General features: G+C 41.6%; 1 protein-coding gene across 1 annotated transcript in view; it reads left to right on the top strand.

The window, feature by feature from the left end:
• Positions 1 to 18,944: 18,944 nt before the first annotated feature.
• The window catches only part of nr1d1 (nuclear receptor subfamily 1, group d, member 1), a 31,070-nt gene continuing 27,013 nt past the window's right edge, over positions 18,945 to 23,001 (top strand). The window contains exon 1 of the mRNA XM_063037693.1: positions 18,945 to 19,445. Within this exon, the coding sequence (XP_062893763.1) occupies positions 19,427 to 19,445 (19 nt within the window). The 5' untranslated portion in view covers positions 18,945 to 19,426. The remainder of the gene's footprint in view (positions 19,446 to 23,001) is intronic.

Raw genomic sequence — 23,001 nt, 5'->3', positions numbered from 1 at the left:
GGCTCACTTTCAAGGTCTCTTCATCTCATGTTCTTGATATTTATTGCTTATTTATTTATTATTATTTCTTTCTTTGTGTAGTTGAATGCCCAAGTTGGTGTGGTCTTTCATTGATTCTGTTATGGTTATAATTCTATAGATTTATTGAGTACACCCACAAGAAAATGAATCTCTGGGTTGGATATGGTGACATATATGTACTTTGAAAATAAATGTACTTTGAACTTTGAACTCAGAGTGGTGAATCTTTGAAATTCTCTACTGTAGAGGGTTGTGGAAGCTCAGTCATTTATTGTATTCAGAAATGGGGTTGATAGACTTCTGGATATTAAGGGCATCAAGATTATGAGGGTAAAGAAGCTCAACTTTGATTTTACTGATTTTACGGGGCTGAATAACTTACATTTGCAGCTATTTCATATGTTCCTGCATATGTCAGAAAAACCTACACTGCAGATACAGAATTTTCAAGACAGCAGCTCCTTCATGAGCACTTCTGCTTTGAACTTTAACCTTTGCTCTTTGTCCCTTAATTTCCTTTTCACTGCCTTTACTGTTTAAACCCTTGTGACTCTGATAACAAGTGCTTTTTAACCCAAAGCTACATGTGCAGAGCTCCCATCCTGTCTCCTTACTGCATGTGTTTGTTTCAATGGGCTTTCCACCTTGCTCCTCATTGTCGCCGTTACAATGATGTGTTCAGTCAGCGAAGGCACTGCAAATGGCTACTGGACTCCTGAAATAGAGTCATAGACTCATAGAAAGTACAGCACAGAATACAGGCCCTTTGGACCATCTAGTTCATGCTGAACCATTTAACTTGCCTACACACATCGACCTGCTTACCCCTACCATCCAGGTAGCTATTCAAATGTCATATCATTGCCAAAGTCTCACATGTCCTAACAAGAAAACATATAGCAATGCATCCACAAGTACTTTTCCCCTCTAAAATCTCCCAGACTCAGGTTGTATTTCTAAAGTTCAAAGTAAGTTTATTATCAAAGTACGTATATGCCACCATATACTACCCTGAGATTCATCTTCTCAGTAATGGTTAACATAAATTTGTTGATACTTCAAGCATAAGGCACCCTCTAACACTAACTTCAGTCTCCTTCAAATTGCCCCCTGATTTCTGTTACACCCAAGCTGTACCAATTCTAATTATCTCTGTCATTTATTAATGAGAATTCCTCCAAGGCTACTCACTCGCACAACTTAATCGTCTCTTACGCATAACCTGTCATTCCAAAGCCTTTCCACTGTCTGCAAAACATGTCACAGCATGTGAGTACATTTTTCTTCTCATTCCTCATATGCTAAATCTCCTCCCAATTTCGTTACCCAGGCAACGAACATCCACAAAATGGGAGCACCTAACTATCTCTATAATGCTCAAAGGTATTTCCAGCTTTGATTCTTGATCATCAACATTTCAGTTACCACTAACAAGAAAGCATCCACAAAAGGCAGGGTGAGAAAGGGATGGGTGTGTGCGTGTGAAGTCTCTCACCTCCCTACTCCTTAGAGCTCTTCCATGACCTACAAGGCACAAGTGGTTCCATGTGACAGAGCAGACTCTATTTGCCTGGATAGGTGCAGCTCCAATGATATGTGATGCTCAACACATCCAGGGCAAAGGAAAGGCAATGGAGGCCAAGTCATTGGGAATATTTAAAGTGGAAGTTAATAGGATTTAAAAAGGCATCAAAGGTTACAGGCAGAATGGGGTTGAGAGGAAAAATAAATTAGCCATGATTGAATGGCATAGCTGACTCAATGTGTCAAAAATGCTCCTATGTCTCATATCAAAATTAATCGCACTGTAATTTTGTAACCTTGCACAGTACCGCTGCCACGAAACAAATTTCACATCATTTAGGCAAGTGAAAATAAACCTGATTCTGAATTAAAAGAGTGTTCAGGAATTAAAAGAAATAACATCCTGTGATACAGAAAACCTGCAAGTTTGGCACCAATAAGGTTCCAGGCATGCCGGATTATCAGCGTAATCAGAGTTTTACAGAAACAGGCCACTTGCCCATCAAGTCAAAGAGCCAGGAAAAGTAGGTATGGAAGTAATGGTTTGATAAGGAGCAGCAATCACAGTGGGCATAGATTAAATTAGGTTTAAGTATTGTGTATACCTTAATGGTTTTTTTCATCCATATAGACACCCATTTCTGATTTAGCCCATTACCCCCACTGGGACATAGGTTGCCAACAGCAGCTCACCAAAGTCCTCTGTGCTGGGCCGAAGGTTGTTGGGCCCCATGGCTTCCACTTTCACCATGTGACTTCATACATCTTCCAGGCGAAGATCTTTCCTCTCCCAGGGCTGAGGTCTTTGGAGCTTCTGTTGGTGTTTCTGTAGCTCTGGGATGGATTGCTAGCCTCATGCCCAACCCTCCTCCTTCTACAGCCAGGCTTGGGACCGTCCATGGTGGAGTTAAGCAAATGTATCCTCTTGTGAAGGAACACATTAAACATTATTATATCAATTGCAGTTGTAAAAACATATAAGTGTGTCCTTTAGGAACTTAATGCGTTTTTCCATTGTTCTCAGCATAAATTCCTCCTCACACACTATTCCAAAGTACCCAAAATACTTGTAGACACTTCCATCCAGTAGATATGAAAGGAACTAATCCTGTTATCCCACTCACACGTCTCTCCTTGGCCTATTGGGAGAGAAACAGCCTTTGTATTTCCTTCTGTAATTACATATTCTTGAAATATATATTCCTTCCAAGCCAATGACCTTATGATGCTTTCATTAATATTATGACTTGAATGGAATCTTAAACTCAGGGAGCATGACATTTTTCACCTTACCTGGTACCCTGTCCAAATGATCATGGTGGTCCTATTCCCCAAATGTCACTTTGGTCCTGTATTATTCTGGGATCTTCTCTCACTTAAGCACCGCATTGTGTAGTTTTAAAACTATCATTCTTGTCAGGTCACTATTATTACATTTAAGAGCGGCCATTCCAATGCTCTCTGGCCATCCACTATAATCAGTAACCCTGTCCAAATTCAATCTAACCCACTGCAGTTCACATTCTTCTCTAGACGTCAGGTTTAACCCAGTGCCCTGTTATTGAAGGAAGTTGCAATGTTTAACCAGTATAATTAATCTGTGACTTCAGATCCAGAGCAAAGTGTTTGATCCTTGACTGTTCCGTTAGGTGGCCCAACAAGTTGTTTTATCAAAGGTAAATTAAGAATGGGCAATAAATGGTGACCTTGTTAATGACTGAATGAAAGTAAGTAAGTAAATAAATAAGTAGAACTCTCATTGCATTCAAATCCCACCATCTCCTGTCAGTCTCCTCCATATCTTTTTTAATCCATGAAAATCCCTATAAATTCTGCATTCCTTTAATTCTGATTCCTTATCCACCTCTCGCACCCTTTGTCCATGGATATCAACTGAGGGCTTAACCAGGCCCCAAGATCAGAAATTCCCTCCATAGACTTCTCTTCTCGACACCTCTTTTGGGAAGCTCCTTAAAAATCTATTTGACTGACCGTTTAGTCACCTCTTTCCATTTCTCCTTCATTGTCTTGGTGTCAAAGTTTATCCAGTTGTACTACTGGGAAAACCTCCCAAGGTGTATCATATGTCAGAGGCTGTACAATAATGCATGTTGTTTTGATATATTTATCCAATTTTAAACAGAATTTGTTCAAGCTGTAGTCATAAGCATTAGCTCCATTGGTGAATGAAGAATATTCACTGCTTTAGTTTACTCTTAAAATGGCAGATCAATTGAACAGGAGCAACTAAAGAGGTTTTGAGAGTACTAGAATATAAAAGCAAAGATGTAATGCTAAAGGTTTATAAGGAATTGGTCAGACTGCACTTGGAGTATTGTGAGCAGTTTTGGGCCCCTTATCTAAGAAAGAATGTGTTGGTATTGGAAAGGGTGCAGAAGAGGTGGTCCTGGGAATGAAAAGGTTAACATATGATGAGCTTTTGATGACACTGGGCTCACTGGAGTTTATAAGAATGAGGGGTGACTCTGATTCTCATTGAGACCTGTCGAGTATTGAAAGGTCTAAACAGAGTGGATGTGGAGAGGATGTTTTCAATAGTGGGGGAGTCTAGGATCAGAGGGCACAGCTCTAGAATACAAGAATGTCCTTTTAGAACAGAGTTAAGGAGGAATTTCTTTAGAACAGAGGGTGGTGAATCTGTGGAGTTCATTGCCACAGACAGCTGTGGAGACCAAGACATTGGGAATATTTAAAGTGGAGGTTGATAGATTCTTGATTAGTAAGGATATCAAAGGTTATGGGAAGAAGGCAGGAAAATGGAGCTGAAAAGGATAATAAATCAGCCATGATCAAATGGTGGAGCAGGTTCGATGAGCTGACTGGCTCGATTCTGCTCCTGTGCCCTATGGTCTCATGGTCTCATAATGTGATTGATATAATGACTTTGATGGAATAATATGTCAGAAAACCAAGATGACTCAGATTTCATATGATTTGGAGAGAGGGTTTGTTACATAACCAAGGAAGTTCAGTCCTGTATTCAGAGGTATGTTTAGTAATCCCAGTAATTTAAAAATAGATTTAGAAACTTGTACGACTTGGATTTGAGCAAGATAGGAGCAGTAGGAAGGGAGATCATGATAGAAGTCATGAACAAGAAGGATTAAGTCAGTTCACCAACCTAACGTGGGGAACCTTACTGAAAGGCGTCAAGACTTGTATACATATATCACATCCACTGGTCCTGCTTATCTATTTTACTATCCTCAAAGAACTGCAATAGGTTAGTCAAACATGATTTTCCTTTGATAAATCCATGCTGATTCTGCTATTCTTTTCAAGGTCAAAACCCAAGATGCTAGAGGAACTCAGTAGGTCAGGCAGCAGCCGGGGAGGGATGTAGACAGTTTTAAAAGGTTCAAAGGTACATTTAATGTCAGAGAAATGTATACAATATACATCCTGAAATGCTTTTTCTTCGCAACCATCCACGAAAATAGAGTGCCCCAAAAGAATGAACAATAGTTAAATGTTAGAACCCCACAGCCCACCCCCAGCTCCCCCCTCCCTCCCACATGTAATCAGCAGCAAAGCAATGATCCCCTCTCCCCCCACCAGCAAAAAAACATTGGCACCTATCATCGAGCACTCAAGCGTGCAGCAAAGCATCAGCAAAGAGACAGACTTGCAGATACCCCAAAGACTACTCGTTCATGTGGTATTCAACATACCACAGGCTCTCTCTCTCTCCCTAATAATGGAGAAAGAGGTGTCTCCGTTTCACAGCGAGAGGGGAGACATAACAAACAACTCGCTGGTTTACAGTGTTAAAAGTCCATTGCGTCGCCTTTTCCGAGCTCTGTGCCCAAAGATCTCGGGTCGAGGCTTTGTCTGACCCACTGAGTTCCTCCAGCATCTTATTTGTCACTCCAGATTCCAGCACATGCCATCTCCTGTGTCTCCATTCCTTTCAGCATGTTCTGTTAATACATCCTTCGTTATAGATATCAACATTTTCCCTACTAATGAGATTGGGCTAACAGATCAGTAGTTTTCTGGTGGTTTTCTCTCTCCCTCCTTTCTTAAAGAGTGTGTCATATTTGCTGCCCTCTAATCCACATGTTCAATACCAGGATCATTTAATCTTGGAAAATAATAACTAGAGTGCTCATTGTCTAAGATTATAAAGATAACAATTAGCTTTATTTATCACATATAATCGGAACATACAGTGCAATGCGTTGTTTGCGACAAATCAAATCAGAAAGGATCTTCATGGCCTTCTTTTTCAAAACTTTGGGGAGAATGGCCAGACTGGGTCAAGCTGACAGGAAGGTGACACTCACTCACATAAACGTGTGTTACAGCAGTGGTGTGCAGAAGAGCATCTCTGAAAGCACACCATGTTGAACCTTGAAGTGGATGGAATACAGCAGCAAAAGAGCATGAACATACACTCAGTGGCCACTTTATTAGATACCTCCTGAACTGAATAAAGTTACCACTGAGTGTATGTTTCTTGCAAGTTTCAAGTTATATCTTGAATTTCTTTATCAATTTCATTGTCCTTTTTCCTGAAATTTACAATACTTCGAATCATCAGACCTGCTGCTATCTCTGCCAATATTAAACTGAAAGTCTTTTCCTTTGAATTAATACTATCTTCAGTGTCAGTAGTGCTATCTTTCAAATATCTGGGGAGCATTCTCTCTGAGGATAGCAGCTTGACAACGACATCCAGAGCCTCATTAAACAGGCATCAGCTGCCTTTGGGAGACTTCGGCGTAGAGTCTTTCAGGACAGGAACCTTTGTCCCTCCACAAAGGTCACGAGCCTGATGGTTGGGGGGTAATAACTGTTCCTGAACCTGATGGTGTGAGTCCTGAAGCTCCTGTACCTTCTTCCTGATGGCAGCAGTGAGAAGAGAGCATGACTGGGATGGTGGGGGTCCTTGATGATGGGTGCTGGTTTCCTGCAACAGCACTCTGTGTAGATGTGCTCACTGGTGGGGAGGGCTTTATTCATGATGGACTAGGCCATATCCACTATTTTTGTAAGCTTTTTTATTCAAGAGTGAAGGTTGGCACAACATTGTGGGCTGAAGGGCCTGTAATATGTGCTGTAATGTTCTATGTTCTATGTTCACTACAGCTAACTCATTTTCTTTGTTTAGATACATATACTGTAAGGCTCTAGTTTTTGATTGAACTACATAACTCACTTTTCCTTAAAGACCCTTTTGCAAAAAGATTATCAGCAAACACGTTCTTATTTAAACCAGAACAAGATCCGGCATAACCTTTACTCTAGTTTGTTCCTATTCAATGCATTCCATGAACTTGTCCTCCAGCTTACGACTGCCCTGAAGGCAACGGTGAATTTTATAATTAATGTATGACTTTGCTGTGATGTGGCTCCTAAGGATTGGGAAACCATTCATGCTTTTTTTATGGACCTTAGTTGTTGGAGAGTTTTGTTATTCAATGGGGATAGCTTAAAAGCATAGAACACAAAAAAGCTACAGCACAATACAGGCCCTTCAGCCCACAAAGCTGTGCTGAACATGTCCCCACCTTAGAATTACTGAGGATTTACCCATAGCCCTTTATTTTTCTAAGCTCCATGTAGCCATCCAGGAGTCTCTTAAAAGACCCTATCGTTTCCGCCTCCACCACCACCGCCGGCAGCCCATTCCATGCATTCACTACTCTCTGTGTAAAAAACTTACCCCTGACATCTCCTCTGTACCTACCTCCAAGCACCTTAAAACTATGCCCTCTCATGCTTGCCATTTCAGCCCTGGGAAAAAATCTCTGACTATCCACACGATCAATGCCTCTCATTATCTTGTACACCTCTATCAGGTCACCTCTCATCCTCCATCGCTCCAAGGAGAAAAGGCCGAGTTCACTCAACCTATTCTCATAAGGCATGCTCCCCAATCCAGGCAACATCCTTGTAAATCTCCTCTGCACCCTTTCTATGGCTTCCACGTCCTTCCTGTAGTGAGGCGACCAGAATTGAGCACAGTACTCCAAGTGGGGTCTGACCAAGGTCATATATAGCTGCAACATTACCTCTCAGCTCTTAAACTCAATCCCACGATTGATAAAGGCCAATGCACCGTTTAACCACAGAGTCAACCTGCGTAGCAGCTTTGAGTGTCCTATGGACTCGGACCCCAAGATTCCTCTGATCCTCCACACTGCCATTAATACTATATTCTGCCATTGTATTTGACCTACCAAAATGAACCACCTCACACTTATCTGGGTTGAACTCCATCTGCCACTTCTCAGCCCAGTTTTGCATCCTAGCAATATCCCATTGTAACCTCTGACAGCCCTCCACACTATCCACAACACCTACAACTTTTGTGTCCTCAGCAAATTTACTAACCCATCCCTCCACTTCCTCATCCAGGTCATTTATAAAAATCACAAAGAGTAGGGGTCCCAGAACAGATTCCTGAGGCACACCACCGGTCACCGACCTCCATGCAGAATATGACCTGTCTATAACCACTCTTTACCTTCTGTGGCAAGCCAGTTCTGGACCCACAAAGCAATGTCCCCTTGGATCCCATGCCTCCTTACTTTCTCAATAAGCCTTGCATGGGGTACCTTATCAAATGCCTTGCTAAAATCCATATACTGCTCTACCTTCATCAATGTGTTGAGTCACATCCTCAAAAAATTCAATCAGGCTCATAAGGCACAACCTACCTTTGACAAAGCCATGCTGACTATTCCTAATCAAATTATGCCTCTCCAAATGTTCATAAATCCTGCCTCTCAGGATCTTCTCCATCAATTTACCAACCACTGAAGTAAGACTCACTGGTCTATAATTTCCTGGGCTATCTCTACTCCCTTTCTTGAATAAAGGAACAACATCCGCAACCCTCCAATCCTCCGGAACCTCTCCCGTCCCCATTGATGATGCAAGGATCATTGCCAGAGGCTCAGCAATCTCCTCCTTCGCTGAGTATCCTGGGGTACATCTCACCTGGTCCCAGCAACTTATCCAACTTGATAAGCTTGGTAGGCAAAAGCCTTGTGCTTAGGGTCACAAGAGTCAAAGAATAATATCACAGAGAACAGGCCCTTTAGCCCAACTCATTATATAACCATATAACAATTACAGCACAGAAACAGGCCATCTCGGCCCTTCTAGTCTGTGCTGAACTCTTACCCTATCCTATTCCCACTGACCTGCACTCAGCCCATAACCCTCCATTCCTTTCCTGTCCATATATCTATCCAATTTAACTTTAAATGACAACATCGAACCTGCCTCAACCACTTCTGCTGGAAGCTCATTCCACACAGCTACCACTCTCTGAGTAAAGAAGTTCCCCCTCATGTTACCCCTAAACTTTTGCCCTTCAACTCTCAACTCATGTCCTCTTGTTTGAATCTCCCCCACTCTCAATGGAAAAAGTCTAACCACGTCAACTCTATCAATCATTCATACCAACTAACATGTCCATCTAAGCTAGTCCCATTTTCTCACTCCTTACTTACTTACCTACTGCCTGTTATGCCACGGTGCTTAGGGCAGCAATGAAAGTCCTCCATTTCTGGCATTGGTCAGGGTTTCCTTCATCATGTCAGTGGCTTCCTCTCAATTTTGTTTTACCAGTCAGGGTTGTTAGCCCTAAGTTGAACCCCTGGAACCTAGAGGGCCTGGTGGACCACTCTTGGTCTACCCTCTACCCTTTGACTTTTTTTGGCAAAAACCAAAGCACAAAGCCCTGACTCCAGCCTCACGTACTTTACTGATCACTTGAAGCTCATCCCTGAAGCTGGGCAAACAAGCAATAGACTATGTACTCCAACTCAGTAACTGAGACTGGCATTTCCTTTGAGATTATAGAACTCTAGTTAAGCTGCATCTGGGATATTCCATACAGTTCTGGTCACCCCGCTCTTGGAAGGATGTTGAAGCTTTGGAGAGGGCGCCTAAGAGCTTTACCAGGATGCTGTCTGGATTAGAGGGCATGTGCTACAATGGAAGGTTGGACAAACTTGGTTTGTTTCTCAGCAGTGGCAGAGGTTGAGGGGAGATCTGACAGAGGTTTATAAGATCATGCGAGGCATGGATAGAGTAGACAGACAGTATCTTTTCCCCAGGGTTGAAATGTCTAACAGCAGAGGCCATGCATTTAAGGTGAGAGGGGTTAATTTCAAAGGAGATGTGAAGGGCAAGTTTTTTTTACACAGAGAGTGGTGGGTCTCTGGGGTAGTGGTAGAGGAAGGTACATTAGAGACTTCTAAGGGATGTTTTGATAGACACATGAATGTGAGGGAAATGGGAGGATAGCGACATTGTGTAGGCAGTCATTTGATTACTAATTTAATTGGTTTGGCACAACATTGAGGGCCAAAGGGTCTGTTCCTGTGCTGTACTCTTCTATGTTCTATGTTGTATACTGTGGATGTACTGTAGGTTGAACAGCCTCCCATTTCTCCGTAGATTAGTTCTACTTCAGGAAGTTTAACAGAGGTGAGGGCTGTGACAAGAAAGACAGAAAAAAGTAACGGCGGAATGGTCCAGCCTAGCCTGACAGCAGTCTACCCTGAGATCGGTTCTGTTGTGGAACTGTTATTTGAATCAAGGTCTCCATGCCATTGTGAAGCAAACACAAACACAGATGACTTTCTGTGGGTAGCTAAATTTGCTTCACACTCACTTTTTGCTAATAGAGTCAAAGGCTTTAGTGCTTTTTAAAAAGGCAACGCATACTGATACCATTGATACCATTGCCTGCATTTCTCTTGAAGCTGGTGTGTGTGGTGAAGATAAAGTCCACTATGACTCAAATCCAGATTGTGAAGTAGAGAGCAGTTTTAGGGAGGAGGTGCTTGCCGAGGACCCCGATAGTGATTTTCCCTGTGGCACACAGAAGGGAGACGCAACTGTAGTCAGACATGTTTCCTTTGTTGAATGTGGCCTTGATTACCGTATCTCTGAGTTCTCCTGGCACATCCTCTACTTAACAGAAGCAGATGATTGAAGTTGTGCATTCTCTGCCAAGTTTTAGAATTCCAGCTAAGGTCTGAACATTCCATTAACACTCAATGTAACAGTGATTAATGTCCATGCATCAGGTTACGAAGTGAAGTCAAGAACGATGCAGTTCTTTTATATTAAATTTCTTCAAATTGAGAAAGAACATCTTTACCTGAAATGAATTCATTCTTACGGCCTTTCTCAACTATTGAAGAAATAATTCAAAATGAAGGTAATTCAGGATATTTCAATTTTAGATTTTAACAGCATAGAACATACAAAATAGCACATCAAACAGTAAAGCACAGGAACAGGCCTTTCTGCCCACAATGTCTATGCTGACCATGCTGGCAATTTTCACTAACACCCATCTGCCTGCACATGGTCTGTATACCTCATTTTGTCATCTGTTCGAGTGCCTGTCCAAGTTCCTCTTAAACAGTGCTGTAGTATCTGCTCCACCACATGTTTCTGTTTTTTTTAAACAAATTAAATTTTATTCATAGTAAAAACCATCCAATAAACTATTCAATGCCTTTTTCACTCTTTACAGTTATGGTCAATGTTTTCCATACCGTTTTATTGCATTCATACACATGAAAATGCTTCCAGCACTTCCCTTAGCAGTATGTTTCAGGCACTTAGCCCTCTCTGTCTGAAAACTTAACTCGTAAATCTCCTTTAAACTTTTCCCCCCTCACCTTAAACTTATGCCCTCTAGTACTTCCACCCTGAGAAACTAACTCAATCTTCTCTTATAATTAGCACGTTGTATTTTTAACCTAAATCTCTCGGACAGCGATCAAGATTGTGAGTGAAAAGAATTTGCAGTTCATCACCCATTCCTGAAAAAAAAGAGAGATTTGTTAGTTTGTCAGAGAGAAAGCAGTCTCGTGGGGACTAACTCCATTAATGGCCCTGGTTTGGAAAATTCTTAACAACATAGGCCAGCTTCTGGTCACTGGTTGATATTAAAATATGGATTGACTAACATTTGAACAAGAAACTGCTTCTACATTGATACCGTTAAGATGCAAAATTTGATTAGGTCACTACTGAAATGTTATAATTGTTCTGCATATTATTGATAAAACAGCACAGCTCTTGGTATAAGTAATGATACTCATCTTTCATAGCAAAAGAGTTTGTCTGTTCTCCCTGTGACCGTGTGGGCTTTCTCTGGGCGCTCTGGTTCCCTCCCACATTCCAGAGACTTAGGGGTTACTAGGTTAATTGGTCACATGGGTGAACTTGGGTGGAACAGGCTCGTTGGGGCGGAAGGGCTTGTTACCATGCTGTATCTCTAAATAAAAAAATTAAATATGTATAACATGATTTTCCCTGCAAGGAAGCATATCAGCTATTTCCCTAGTAGTTGTAACAAGAATTCTACTATCAGGAACAATGTAACAATCAACAATGTGACAATCAACAATGTAACAAGTATTTCACTATCAGAAACAACATAACAGTTATAATATCGCCAAAAACAACAAGCAATCTACTGATGGGAGTTTCAAACTACAATTTCCCAACTGAATAATGAGGTTCTTGTTCTTACAAGGCAACAAAGTTGTCACTCTAAATATAATTTAGGGAGAAGTATTGTGAGTAGTAATAGGCTGCAGGGGAAATTACCTATGAACAAAGATGATTTGATGTGGAAATAAATTTCATAAACATGAACTTATTGGTGGTAATATTTTATTTTACGTGCTGTGTGTGACATACGTTATGTGGTCTGGAGGAACGTTGTTTTGTTTGGTTGTACTTATGTCCTGGCAGATGACAATAAACTTGGACTTGTTCATAATTGATCACTTCAGATAACATATTCCACGATCTTCAGACGTGACAATCTTCCACTCAAATTGGTGTTATCCAAATCAAGTCACTACTTCCTAACACGGTTAAGTTCGAGAGACAATCAACACTGGCACACCTTAGGGATGTGTGTTTAGCCCACTGTTCTACTCGCTCTATACCCATGACAGTGTAGCTATGCATAGCTCAAGCGCCATCTATACATTTGCTGATGATACAACCATTGTAGGCAGAATCTCAGATGGGATGAGAGGGCGTACAGGAGAGAGATATACCAGCTAGTTGAGTGGTGTCACAGCGACAACCTTGAACTCAACATCAGCAAGACCAAACAACTGATTGTGGAGTTCAGGAAGGGTAAGATGAGGGAACAGAAACCTATCCTCATGGAGGAATCAGAAGTGAAAAGAGTGAGCAATTTCAAGTTCCTGGGTGTCAAGATCTCTGAGGACTTAACCGGGATGCAACTATAAAGAAGGCAAGGCAGCAGCTATATATCATTCAGAGTTTGAGGAGATTTGGTATGTCACCTAAAACATGCAGAAATATCTACAGATGTAATGTGGAGAACATTCCAATTAGCTGCATTACCGTCTGGTATAGGGAGCGGGTGCACAAGATTGAAGTAAGTTGCAGAAATTTGTAAAATTAGTCAGCTCCATCATGGATACTAGCCCCTGTAGTATCCAAGACATCTTCAAGAAGGTGATGACCACTATTAAGGACCCCCATCACCCAGGGCATGCCCTCTTCTCATTGTTACCATCAGGAAGGAGGTACAGGAATCTGAAGGCACACACGCAGTGATTCAGGAATCATTTCTTCCTCCTTGCCATCAGATTCCTAAATGGACATTGAACCTATGAACACTACCTCACTACTTTTTTATTTCTTATTTTAATAGACATATATATACTTAACGTAACTCAGTTTTTTCTCTATATTCATTTATCATGTATTGCATTGTAGTGCCACCATAAAGTTAACAAATTTCACGACATATGCCAGTATATTAAACCAGATTCCGATTTCGAGTGTAATTTATATTTGTACTGCTGGTTCTTCTAAACAACTGAAGTGAACATACCCACCATAGTGTCAACTGTGATTTTCTGATTAAGTCAATGAAATACAAATGTTTCACTGTCAAAATGATGCAGGGAGGATTGATTATTCATTGAATTTAAATGAGATTCCTTATTTTGACCTCCTTATTATGCAATAACTGACAGCAATTAAATTACAATTACAGAACCAGTAAACCAGCCCAAAGCTGTTTCACCTGCTTTGCATTGTCGAAAAGAAAACAATGTCTCAACAATCAGGATCAGCTAGAGATGAAAGTAAGCAATCTCTCCCAACCGCAGGTATCAGGTTCCTTTGGCTTCAGTCAGTTTTCACTTTGTTTCTGGATTTACACAACCATTTATTAGCAACTACTCTCTAGCTGTAGTGTAAAGGTGTCCTTACATTATGTAAAAAAGACAAAAGTATTAATAAGAAGCATTGCTTATTTTCCTTGTACAACTTAACTATGAATACACACAACATATTTTAGCTTAAAAATTGAGATTGTATTTCCAATGGTTTATAACACTTAATTCAAGATTGCTTCCAACTTTGGTACCATACAGGACCCCAGGAGAAACAGCTGACCACTTATGCTGTCTCTCACACAACTCAGATGCGCCTCGGTAGGATCATATGATTCTATCTCGACCACATTCATTCTGCTGCCAAAGCCCCACTGCAATAATAACTACGTCAGCGGCACTACCAGCTTGCATCCATGTAGTTCATACAAAGTAGCAAAAGGCCTATGGTTGCTCAGGGTGCTGATCAACAAAACTTGATGTTTACAAACATAGAAACATAGAAAATAGGTGCAGGAGTAGGCCATTCGGCCCTTCGAGCCTGTACCGCCATTTATTATGATCATGGCTGATCATCCAACTCAGAACCCTGTACCAGCCTTCCCTCCATACCCCCTGTTTAGGCACAGAAAAGGGATGTTTAGGCTTGTAAGGCAGAAAAGCAACAATTTGGTTGAAGAAGTAGGATTTATAGAGAACCTCAAAAGAGGGGAAGAGAGGTGGAGAGGTTAGGGGAAGGAATTCCAGAGCTTAGGTCCTGGACAGCTGAAAGCAGGGCTGCCGTGAGTAGAGTTATCTAATTTGGGTTCAGTAAAAAGGCCAGTAAAGCAGAAACAGTACTTAAATATATTTTGTACATTTGTAGGGAAGGAGGAGATTACAAAGATAGTGAGGAAGAAGTCCAGGGAAGGATCTGAAAAACAAGAGCAAAGATTTTAAATTACAGCCATTGCTTTATCAGGAGTATTATCTTGTATATTATGGCTAGCACGAGAGGGCAGTTTTAAGGCGCTCGGAAGTAGGTACAGAGGAGATGTCAGGGGTAAGCTTTTTATGCAGAGAGTGCTGTGTGTGTGGAATGGGCTGCCGGCAACAGTGGTGGAAGCGGAAATGACAGGGTCTTTTAAGATGCTCCTGGATAGGTACATGCAGCTCAGAAAAATAGAGGGCTATGGGTAGCCCTAGGTAATTTCTCAGGTAAGGGCATGTTTGGCTCAGGTTTGTGGGTCGAAGGGGCCTGTATTGTGCTGTAGGCTTTCTATGTTTCTATGTTTCAATGATACGATATAGGTCAACAAATTCAGGGGTGATGGATGTAAGGACATGGCTTGAGTTATCACTGATCTCAAACCTCTGGAAAACAGATAAAGGAAGGGTGATCAGGAACATGCCGGAGTGCATGTACTTGTTAGCTCTTAGCCTGACTGCTCCAATATAAACATCCCACAGTGCAAACCTCTGATTCATTTGTACCAATTCACATTGGAGTTTCACTCTGGCTCACCATAAGTCAATTTTAAGATTCTCTCATCCTTACTTCTAAATTCTCCCATGGCTTAGCCTCCCTTCTCATCCAACTCTACACCACTTCGAAATATGCTCCTTTTGGACTTCTTTTCTTCTCGTTTTTAAGCACTGCCCCAATAGTACCAGTGTCTTCAGCTGCCAATCCACCAGATTCTAGAATTCCCTCCATAAAACACTCAAATGGCCAAGAAATTCACAGAATATGTGAAACAAAGTTGGACCATATAGAAATAGGGTAATATACAAATGTGGGTTCAAAGTTAGTTAATAGATGCAAAGCAAAGAGGAATAGCTAACTCTTTTTCAAAGTTCAAAATTCAAGGTAAATTTATTATCAAAGTATGTATATGCCCCCATATACCACCCTGAGATTAATTTTCCTGCAGACATTCAGAATAGAACAAAGAAATACAACAGAAAAACTGCACACAAAGACTGACAAACTATCAACCTGCAAAAGAAGACAAGCTGTATCAATCAGAATCAGAATCAGGTTTAATATTACCGACGTATATCGTGAAATTTGTTAACTTTGCAGCAGCAGTGCAATGCAATGCATGATAATGTAGAAAAAAAACTGTGAATCACATTAAGTATATACATATATTAAATAGTTAAATTAAATAAGTAGTGCAAAAACGGAAGTACAAAATAAAGTAGTGAGGTAGTATTCATGGGTTCAATGTCCATTCAGAAATCGGATGGCAGCGGGGAAGAAACTGTTCCTGAATGTGTCCCTTCAGGCTTCTGTACCTACTTCCTGATGGTAACAAAGAGAAATGGACGTGTCCTGGGTGGTGAGGGACCTTAATGAAGGATGCCGCCTTTTTAAGGCACCGCTCTTGAAGATGTCTTGGGTACTACAAAGGCTAGTGCCCATGATGGAGCTGACTAATTTTACAACTCTCTGCAGCTTTCTTTGATCCTGTGCAGTTGCCGCACACCGCCCCCCCCCCGCCCCGCCACCATACCAGACAGTGATGCAGCCAGTTAGAATGCTTTCCATGGTACATCTGTAGAAAATTGTGAGTGTTTTAGGTGACACACCAAATCTTCTCAAACTCCTAATGAAATATAGCCGCTGTCTTGCCTTCCTTATAGCTGCATCGATATGCTAGGACCAGGTTAGGTCCTCAGAGATCTTGACACCCAGGAACTTGAAATTGCTCACTCTTTCCACTTCTGATCCCGCTATGAGAACCTGTGTGTACAATGCCTATAATAAAATGTATTCACCCCCCACCCCCAGAAGTTTTCATGTTTTATTGTTTCACACGGTGATTTTAACTTGGCTTTTTTGACAATGATCAGCAGAAAAAGACTCTTTTGTATCAAAATGAAAACAGATCTCTACAAAGTAAACTAAATTAATTACAAATATAAAAGACAATATAATGGATTGCATACGTATTCACCCCCTTTAAGATGACACAAAAAATCATCACTGGTGCAGCCAGGCTTTAGAAGTTACATAATTAGTTAAATGAAGATCTGTTTTTGGAGACCTGTGTGCAGTCAAGGTGTTTCAACTGAATGTAGTAAAAATACACCTGTATCTGGAAGGTCCAACTGCTGTTGAGTCAGTATCCTGGCAAAAACTCTAGCATGGAGACAAAAGAACACTCCAAGCAACTCCGCGAAAAGGTTATTTAAAAGCACAAGTCAGGAGACGGATACAAGAAAATTTCCAAGTCACTGAATACCCATTGGAGTACAGTTAAGTCAATCATCAAGAAATGGAAAGAAAATGACACAGCTGTAAATCTGCCTAGAGCAGACTGAGTGACTCAAAAATGGAGTGACCATTCAAGACAGGTAATAGTAAGTGAGGCTACCAAGAGACCTATGACAACTCTGGAGGAGTTACAAGCTTCAGAGGCTGAGATGGGAAATACTGCACATACAACAACTGTTGCCCGGGTGCTTCACCAGTTGTAGCTTTATGGGAGAGTGGCAAAGAGAAAGCCACTGTTGAAAAAAATTCACATGAAACCTCAGCTAGAGTTTGCCAGAAGGCATGTGGGAGAAGTCAGCTGGAAGAAGGTTCTTTGGTGTGATGAAACCAAAATTGAGCTTTCTGGCCATCAGACTAAATGCTGTGTTTGGCATAAGCCAAACACCGCACATCATCAAAAACACACCATTCCTACCGTGAAGGCTGTATCCCTTTGGTGGTGGCTGCATCATGTTGTGGGGATGCTTCACTGCCGCAGGCCCTGGAAGGTTTGTGAAGGTAGAGGGTAAAATGAATGCAGCAAAATACTGGGAAATCCTGGAGGAAAACCTGATGCAGTCTGCAAGAGAACTGCAACTTGGGAGAAGTTTAGTTTTCTAGCAAGACAATGACCCCAAGCATAAAGCCAAGGCTACACAGGAATGGCTTAAAAACAACAAAGTTAATGTCCTGGAGTGGTCAAGTCAGAGTCCAGACCTCAATCCAATTGAGAATTTGTGGCTGGACTTGAAAAAAGGCTGTTCACTCATGATCCCCATGCAATCTGACAGAGCTTGAGCAGTTTTGTAAAGAATGGGGAAAAAATTGCAGTGTCTAGATGTGCAAAGCCGATAGAGACCTGGCCACAGAGACTCAAATCTATAATTGCTCTCAAAGGTTCATCTACTAAATACTGACTTGAAGGGGGTGACTACTTATGTAACCAATTACATTGTGTTTTATGTTTGTAATTAATTTAGATCACTTTGTAGAGATCTGTTTTCACTTGGACATGAAAAAGTTTTTCTGTTGACCAGTATAAAAAAAACCAAATTAAATCCAGTGATTCAATGTTTGTAAAACATTAAAACATGAAAACTTCTAAGGGTGGTGAATACTTTTTATAGGCACTGTATAATAAAAACTAATAATAATCAGTAAATATACTGAAAACATGAGTTGTAGAGTCCTTAAAATTGAGTGCATAGGTTGTGGAATCAGTTCAGTGTTGAGGTGAGTGAAATTATCTATGCTGGTTCAGGAGCCTGATGGTTGAAGGGTAATATCTGTCCCTGAACCTGGTGGTGTGGGACCTCCTTCCCAATGGCAACAGTGAGAAGAGATGGTGGATGGTGGGGGTCCCTGATGATGATTGCTGCTTTCTTATGGTGTTGCTCGCTGTAGATGTGCCCAATGGGTGGGGGTGGGGGCTTTCACCGTGATGGACTGGGCTGTATCCTCTACTTTTTGTGGGCTTTTCCGTTGGGGTTACAGTGATCCTGTACTCACAATGTATGCCAAATACGTTGAGATTAATAATAAGTTGTGATCTTGTTGAGTGGAGAACGGATGAGGGACTGAATGTTTCATTGTCTTATGCTCATATATTCCTTCTCTTGGATTCCTTTAAAACCCAGCTCTTTGACTTTCATTCTTCTCCCATAATATCCCCGTCCCGGAATATTTTATTACATTAAAATACTCATACAATCACATAAGTTGCTGTTTATGTCCAATTTATAAGCAGAAGCAAATTTTAAAATGAACCTATGTTAAAAGCTATTAACTATATTACAACGATTTTGCAAAAGCACACTAATAAAAGTGGCATTTATCTTCACTTCAGTTACCCCAAGGCCACTGTACATACTATTCGAGGAAAACTAAAGAGCAGCCAATCACAACATTGTACTCTGTCTGATCTTTGGCTTTCAATCAAAGTATTGGAAACAATAACTGCCACCAATCAGAGGGCTTGTCTCATCTGCTGCTCGGCAGGCTCCACCGCAGTGTGCTCTCGCTGCGAGTAACTCTGTTGCTGTTGTGGCAGTGCACATTGAATTTCAGCACGGCTCTCGCTGCTGGATGGGTCTTTGCAGGGGACAAGTCCCTCTCCCTGTGTTGTAGGGCAGAGTTGTGTGTGTGTTTGAAAAGGGCCAATCTGGGCAGAGGTTGCCCGAAGGAAACCTCTTCCTGGCCCGTCGGGCAGATTTGACGGGGCCAACCAACCAGAGAGGTTGTCTTAATTGCCGCTGGACTGAGAGGTTGTCCTTACAGGAGGATTTCGGTATCTTTCGATAGGAAAGAAAACAGCACTTACAAGCAAAAACTCCTGGCGCAAGATAGGAACTCAACAACTCCTTCCCAACACGCTAGATCTCGCACCCAGAGAGGAAAAATATCAAAACGGTGCAAGCGAAGTCACTAGCAGTTACTGTGAGGAAAACAAATATCCTAAAAGGCGGCTATGGATTCCAACAACACAGGTAAAGGAAATACTTTTATTTAAAACAATAAAATTATGTAGCCCGACTTTTGAAGTGAATGTCAGAGATAATTAACCCCTGCTTTCCTTGTTGTAGAGTAGAGGATGACAATACTTCTTGAAAATCATTGTGTTTTCAAGCAGTCTTAGTATTCGCATTTAGATGTATGTGTTTTTGTAGCCGGCGCTTGCGGTACACCCTAACAACTACAACCAGTTTATGTATATTCAAATGAATAACGGTGCTGACCTGGGCATTCAAGGATTAATATTTTTAAATTGCCACAGTTTAAACTGCGGTTTCTATGGTTACATTCTCATATATCTGTGCCTGCAATATATATGTCACAAAATGTGATGGCCTACAATTTTAATATCAGCATTACTACTGGGATAGTTGACTGTGCTATTTCGAGATAACTGGAGAGTATTATGTTGTGAGATCAGCTATTAATAAATACTTCCTTATACATTTATAATTTCGCAGTAATAAATGAGACTTGCTCCTTTGACTGACGTTTCTATGTTACTGCTACTGGGATGTTATACTACAGTGTGATTTTTCTTCACGTTTGTATTTTGAAGTGTGCAGTATGGTTTATAATTTGCTTTGTACTATTCGGTTAGTGTAACTGGGACGTTGACATAGCAAGCCCTGTTTTTCTTCCCCTTGTTGATAATCGTTTCCCAAGACCCATAAAGTAGGTCACAGTCGGAGTAAGGTGCGAGTTATTTTGCAGAAACTCACATGGACAATGCTCCCTAGCCATGTGCACCTTGTGTATATGCCCCTCCTCCTCCTCCGCCCATTCAATTACACAATTATGCTCAGAGTGGTGTGCAGATCCAGGACAAGTCAGTACCGACCGACTCGGAGTGTGACCGACCAGCCCTCCCTCCCCCGCCTCCGGTAATGACGTAACGTACAACGACAGACAAGGAACCCCAGCTCTTCTCCGTCCCTTCTCTCTTACAAAGTACGCAGCGTTTTAAGTGTTGTCTCTGCGGATAGTGATCTATCCACTTTAGTGCGATGCGCGTGAAATGGAGTGGCCATCAATATTTCCCAAATAAAACAACATTTCTATTCTACTTGAATAAACCAAAGTGCATTTCTTAATTGGATCTATTTATTCAAAATAGCCGAAACTGAATTTCCCATTTGAGCTTGTAATCTTGGAGTTTTGAATAAATAACGCGTTTTAAACTTGTGGGATGTGTATAAAAATATATACTCTCCGCAGAATGTCAAGGAGATTTCCGAATCTTTTAAAAAAAACTCGGTGGACGCACCCCCATTACAATCAGATCAATAACATTTAGTTACATACCATTGGTCAAAGTGTGTATTTTATTTACGGTTATTGTCCGAAGACAAGCAAAGCTGCATCTTCCAACGTTCGTCTCCAGATGTGTAAAAACCACTGGCTCTTGTACACTACATTCAAAAGATTTATCTTTGCATGAACTAATTGTGAAAAACATCTAGATTTCCCCCCCTTTATCCCTGGGTGTTTGTGGGGGGGGGCGCCGTTCGGGAAAAGGTACACGATTTGATTCAATAGTTATTTAAATATGCAATTCGAAAAAAAAGCTTCGTGTTTTGCATTTAGCGTTGGAGTTCCAGGTGTGTGGGGGAGTTATTCTGCAGGGCCGCGAATGGTTTACTACGCCGCACTGCACCTTATTTATGCACGGCAGGGACATGTTTGTGAGACCCAACGCTCATTTCGAAGGGTTCGGCGTCTCGATGGTTAAATCGGACTGTAAGGACGTGTTTGCTGTTGGGAGGCTGGAAACAGCTTGTGATGCGGCAGTAATCCAGGTCAGGAGGCGGAGAATGTTCCTTGCTGGTGTTATTTCCAGCTCTCAGCTGGGGCACGGCTCTATCTCCGTCGGAATGCGCGGCCACACCGACCACCTCCCCTTCATCCCCTCCAATCCTCAAACAGCGAGGGATCACAGTCCCAATGCAGCGCCCGTGGTTCCTTAAAATCCAGGCCAAGTGTTTCGCACTTCGCCCCTCAATGGAGAGACAGATCTCTCTTCCCCATTTTATTTTGAGACGTTGCCTTAATTTCAAACCCGGCAGCACTATCTACAGGCTCAAGGCTTCCAGGCCAGTTTGTAGCGCAAAGGGCGGTCGCTGTACACGTGATTGCTGTAACAACATCTGTCAATGGGAGGTGACCCAGCACCCTCCCCTTCTCCCCTCCCTTTCATTTCCCCAACACGTGTACCGTGGAGGTGGGGCGGCCGCGTTGCTAAAACACGCGAGTTGCGGCTAACACGTGGATCAGCCCGTGACTCAACCTCCACACTGGGTCTATTAATAACCAAGCCTCAGGAATAACCTTCATTCAGTGGTGTCGCAGAGCGCTGGTTCGCGACCTCTTGTTTGCTTGCCTTTTCAACGCGCCCTGCTGGTTGGGACGGGGAAAGGGAAACTGGCATGAAATAAACATACTGTTCCAACTGCTCCAAACAGGGGACTTCAGCCCTGGCAACTGCCGTTTGTACATTTTGTCCAGGTTTCCATTTCATTTAACAAACATTAGTAATAGGGAGATCCATAATATTGCGGGGAATGCAATATTGATGTAATCTTCTCGGGCAGAATATTGTGGGTTCAAGTTTCCTCAGAACATTGTACCACAAAACTGGAATCAGGTTGATTATTACTAACGTTATGTCGTGAAATTTGTTTTTGTAGCTGCACTACAGTACAAAACATAATTACTGTTAAGTTTCAAAAAGAAACAAATAGTGCAAAAGAGGAATAGTGAGGTAATGTTCATGGACCGTTCAGAAATCCGATGGCAGAGGGGAACAGACAGTTTCTAAAACATTGGGAGGTGTGTGTTCAGGCTGCTTCCTGTATCTCCTCTCCGATGGTAGTAATGAAAAGAGGACATGCGATGGTGAAGGTTTTTACTGATGGATGCTAACTTTTTGAGGCACCACCTTTTGAAGGTGTTCTCAATGGTGTGGAGGTATGAGCCTGTGATGGAGCTGGCTGATGTCCTACTATTAGAAATACCTTATTTCGGATGAGGTATCAAACCAAAGACCCAAAAGTGCCCTTGAGTAAAACATTTTTTGAAAAAGCAGGGACATTACCTTTGGGCACACATCATAAACACAAGAGATTCTACAGATGCTGGAAATCCAGAGCAGCACACACAAAATGCTGGAGGAACTCAGGTCAGGCTACATCTATGAAAAGGAATAAACAGTGAAGTTTCAGGCCAGTCCCGATGAAGGGATTTGGCTTGAAATGTCAACTGTTTATTCCTTCCATAGATGATGCCTGACTTGCTGAGTTCCTTCAGTACTTTCTGTGTGTGCTTCTTAAAATTATCCTTTGAGTTCTGTCTGATAGTTAATCCTCAACAGATCTAGGGTATTATCTAGTCACACCCTCAGCTGTTTTTGACAGCTTATTGTATGCAAATTAACTGCTGTGTTCCCTGTACTGCAAAGGTGCACTCCAAAAGTACTTCAATGACTGTAAAGATTACTTAGACTTCTTAGAACGGATGTGAAAAATGCTATGC

This window comes from Mobula hypostoma, chromosome X1 (assembly GCF_963921235.1).
Source record: "Mobula hypostoma chromosome X1, sMobHyp1.1, whole genome shotgun sequence".
Lineage (NCBI taxonomy): Eukaryota > Metazoa > Chordata > Chondrichthyes > Myliobatiformes > Myliobatidae > Mobula > Mobula hypostoma.
This window is presented reverse-complemented; position numbering and strand designations above follow the sequence as displayed.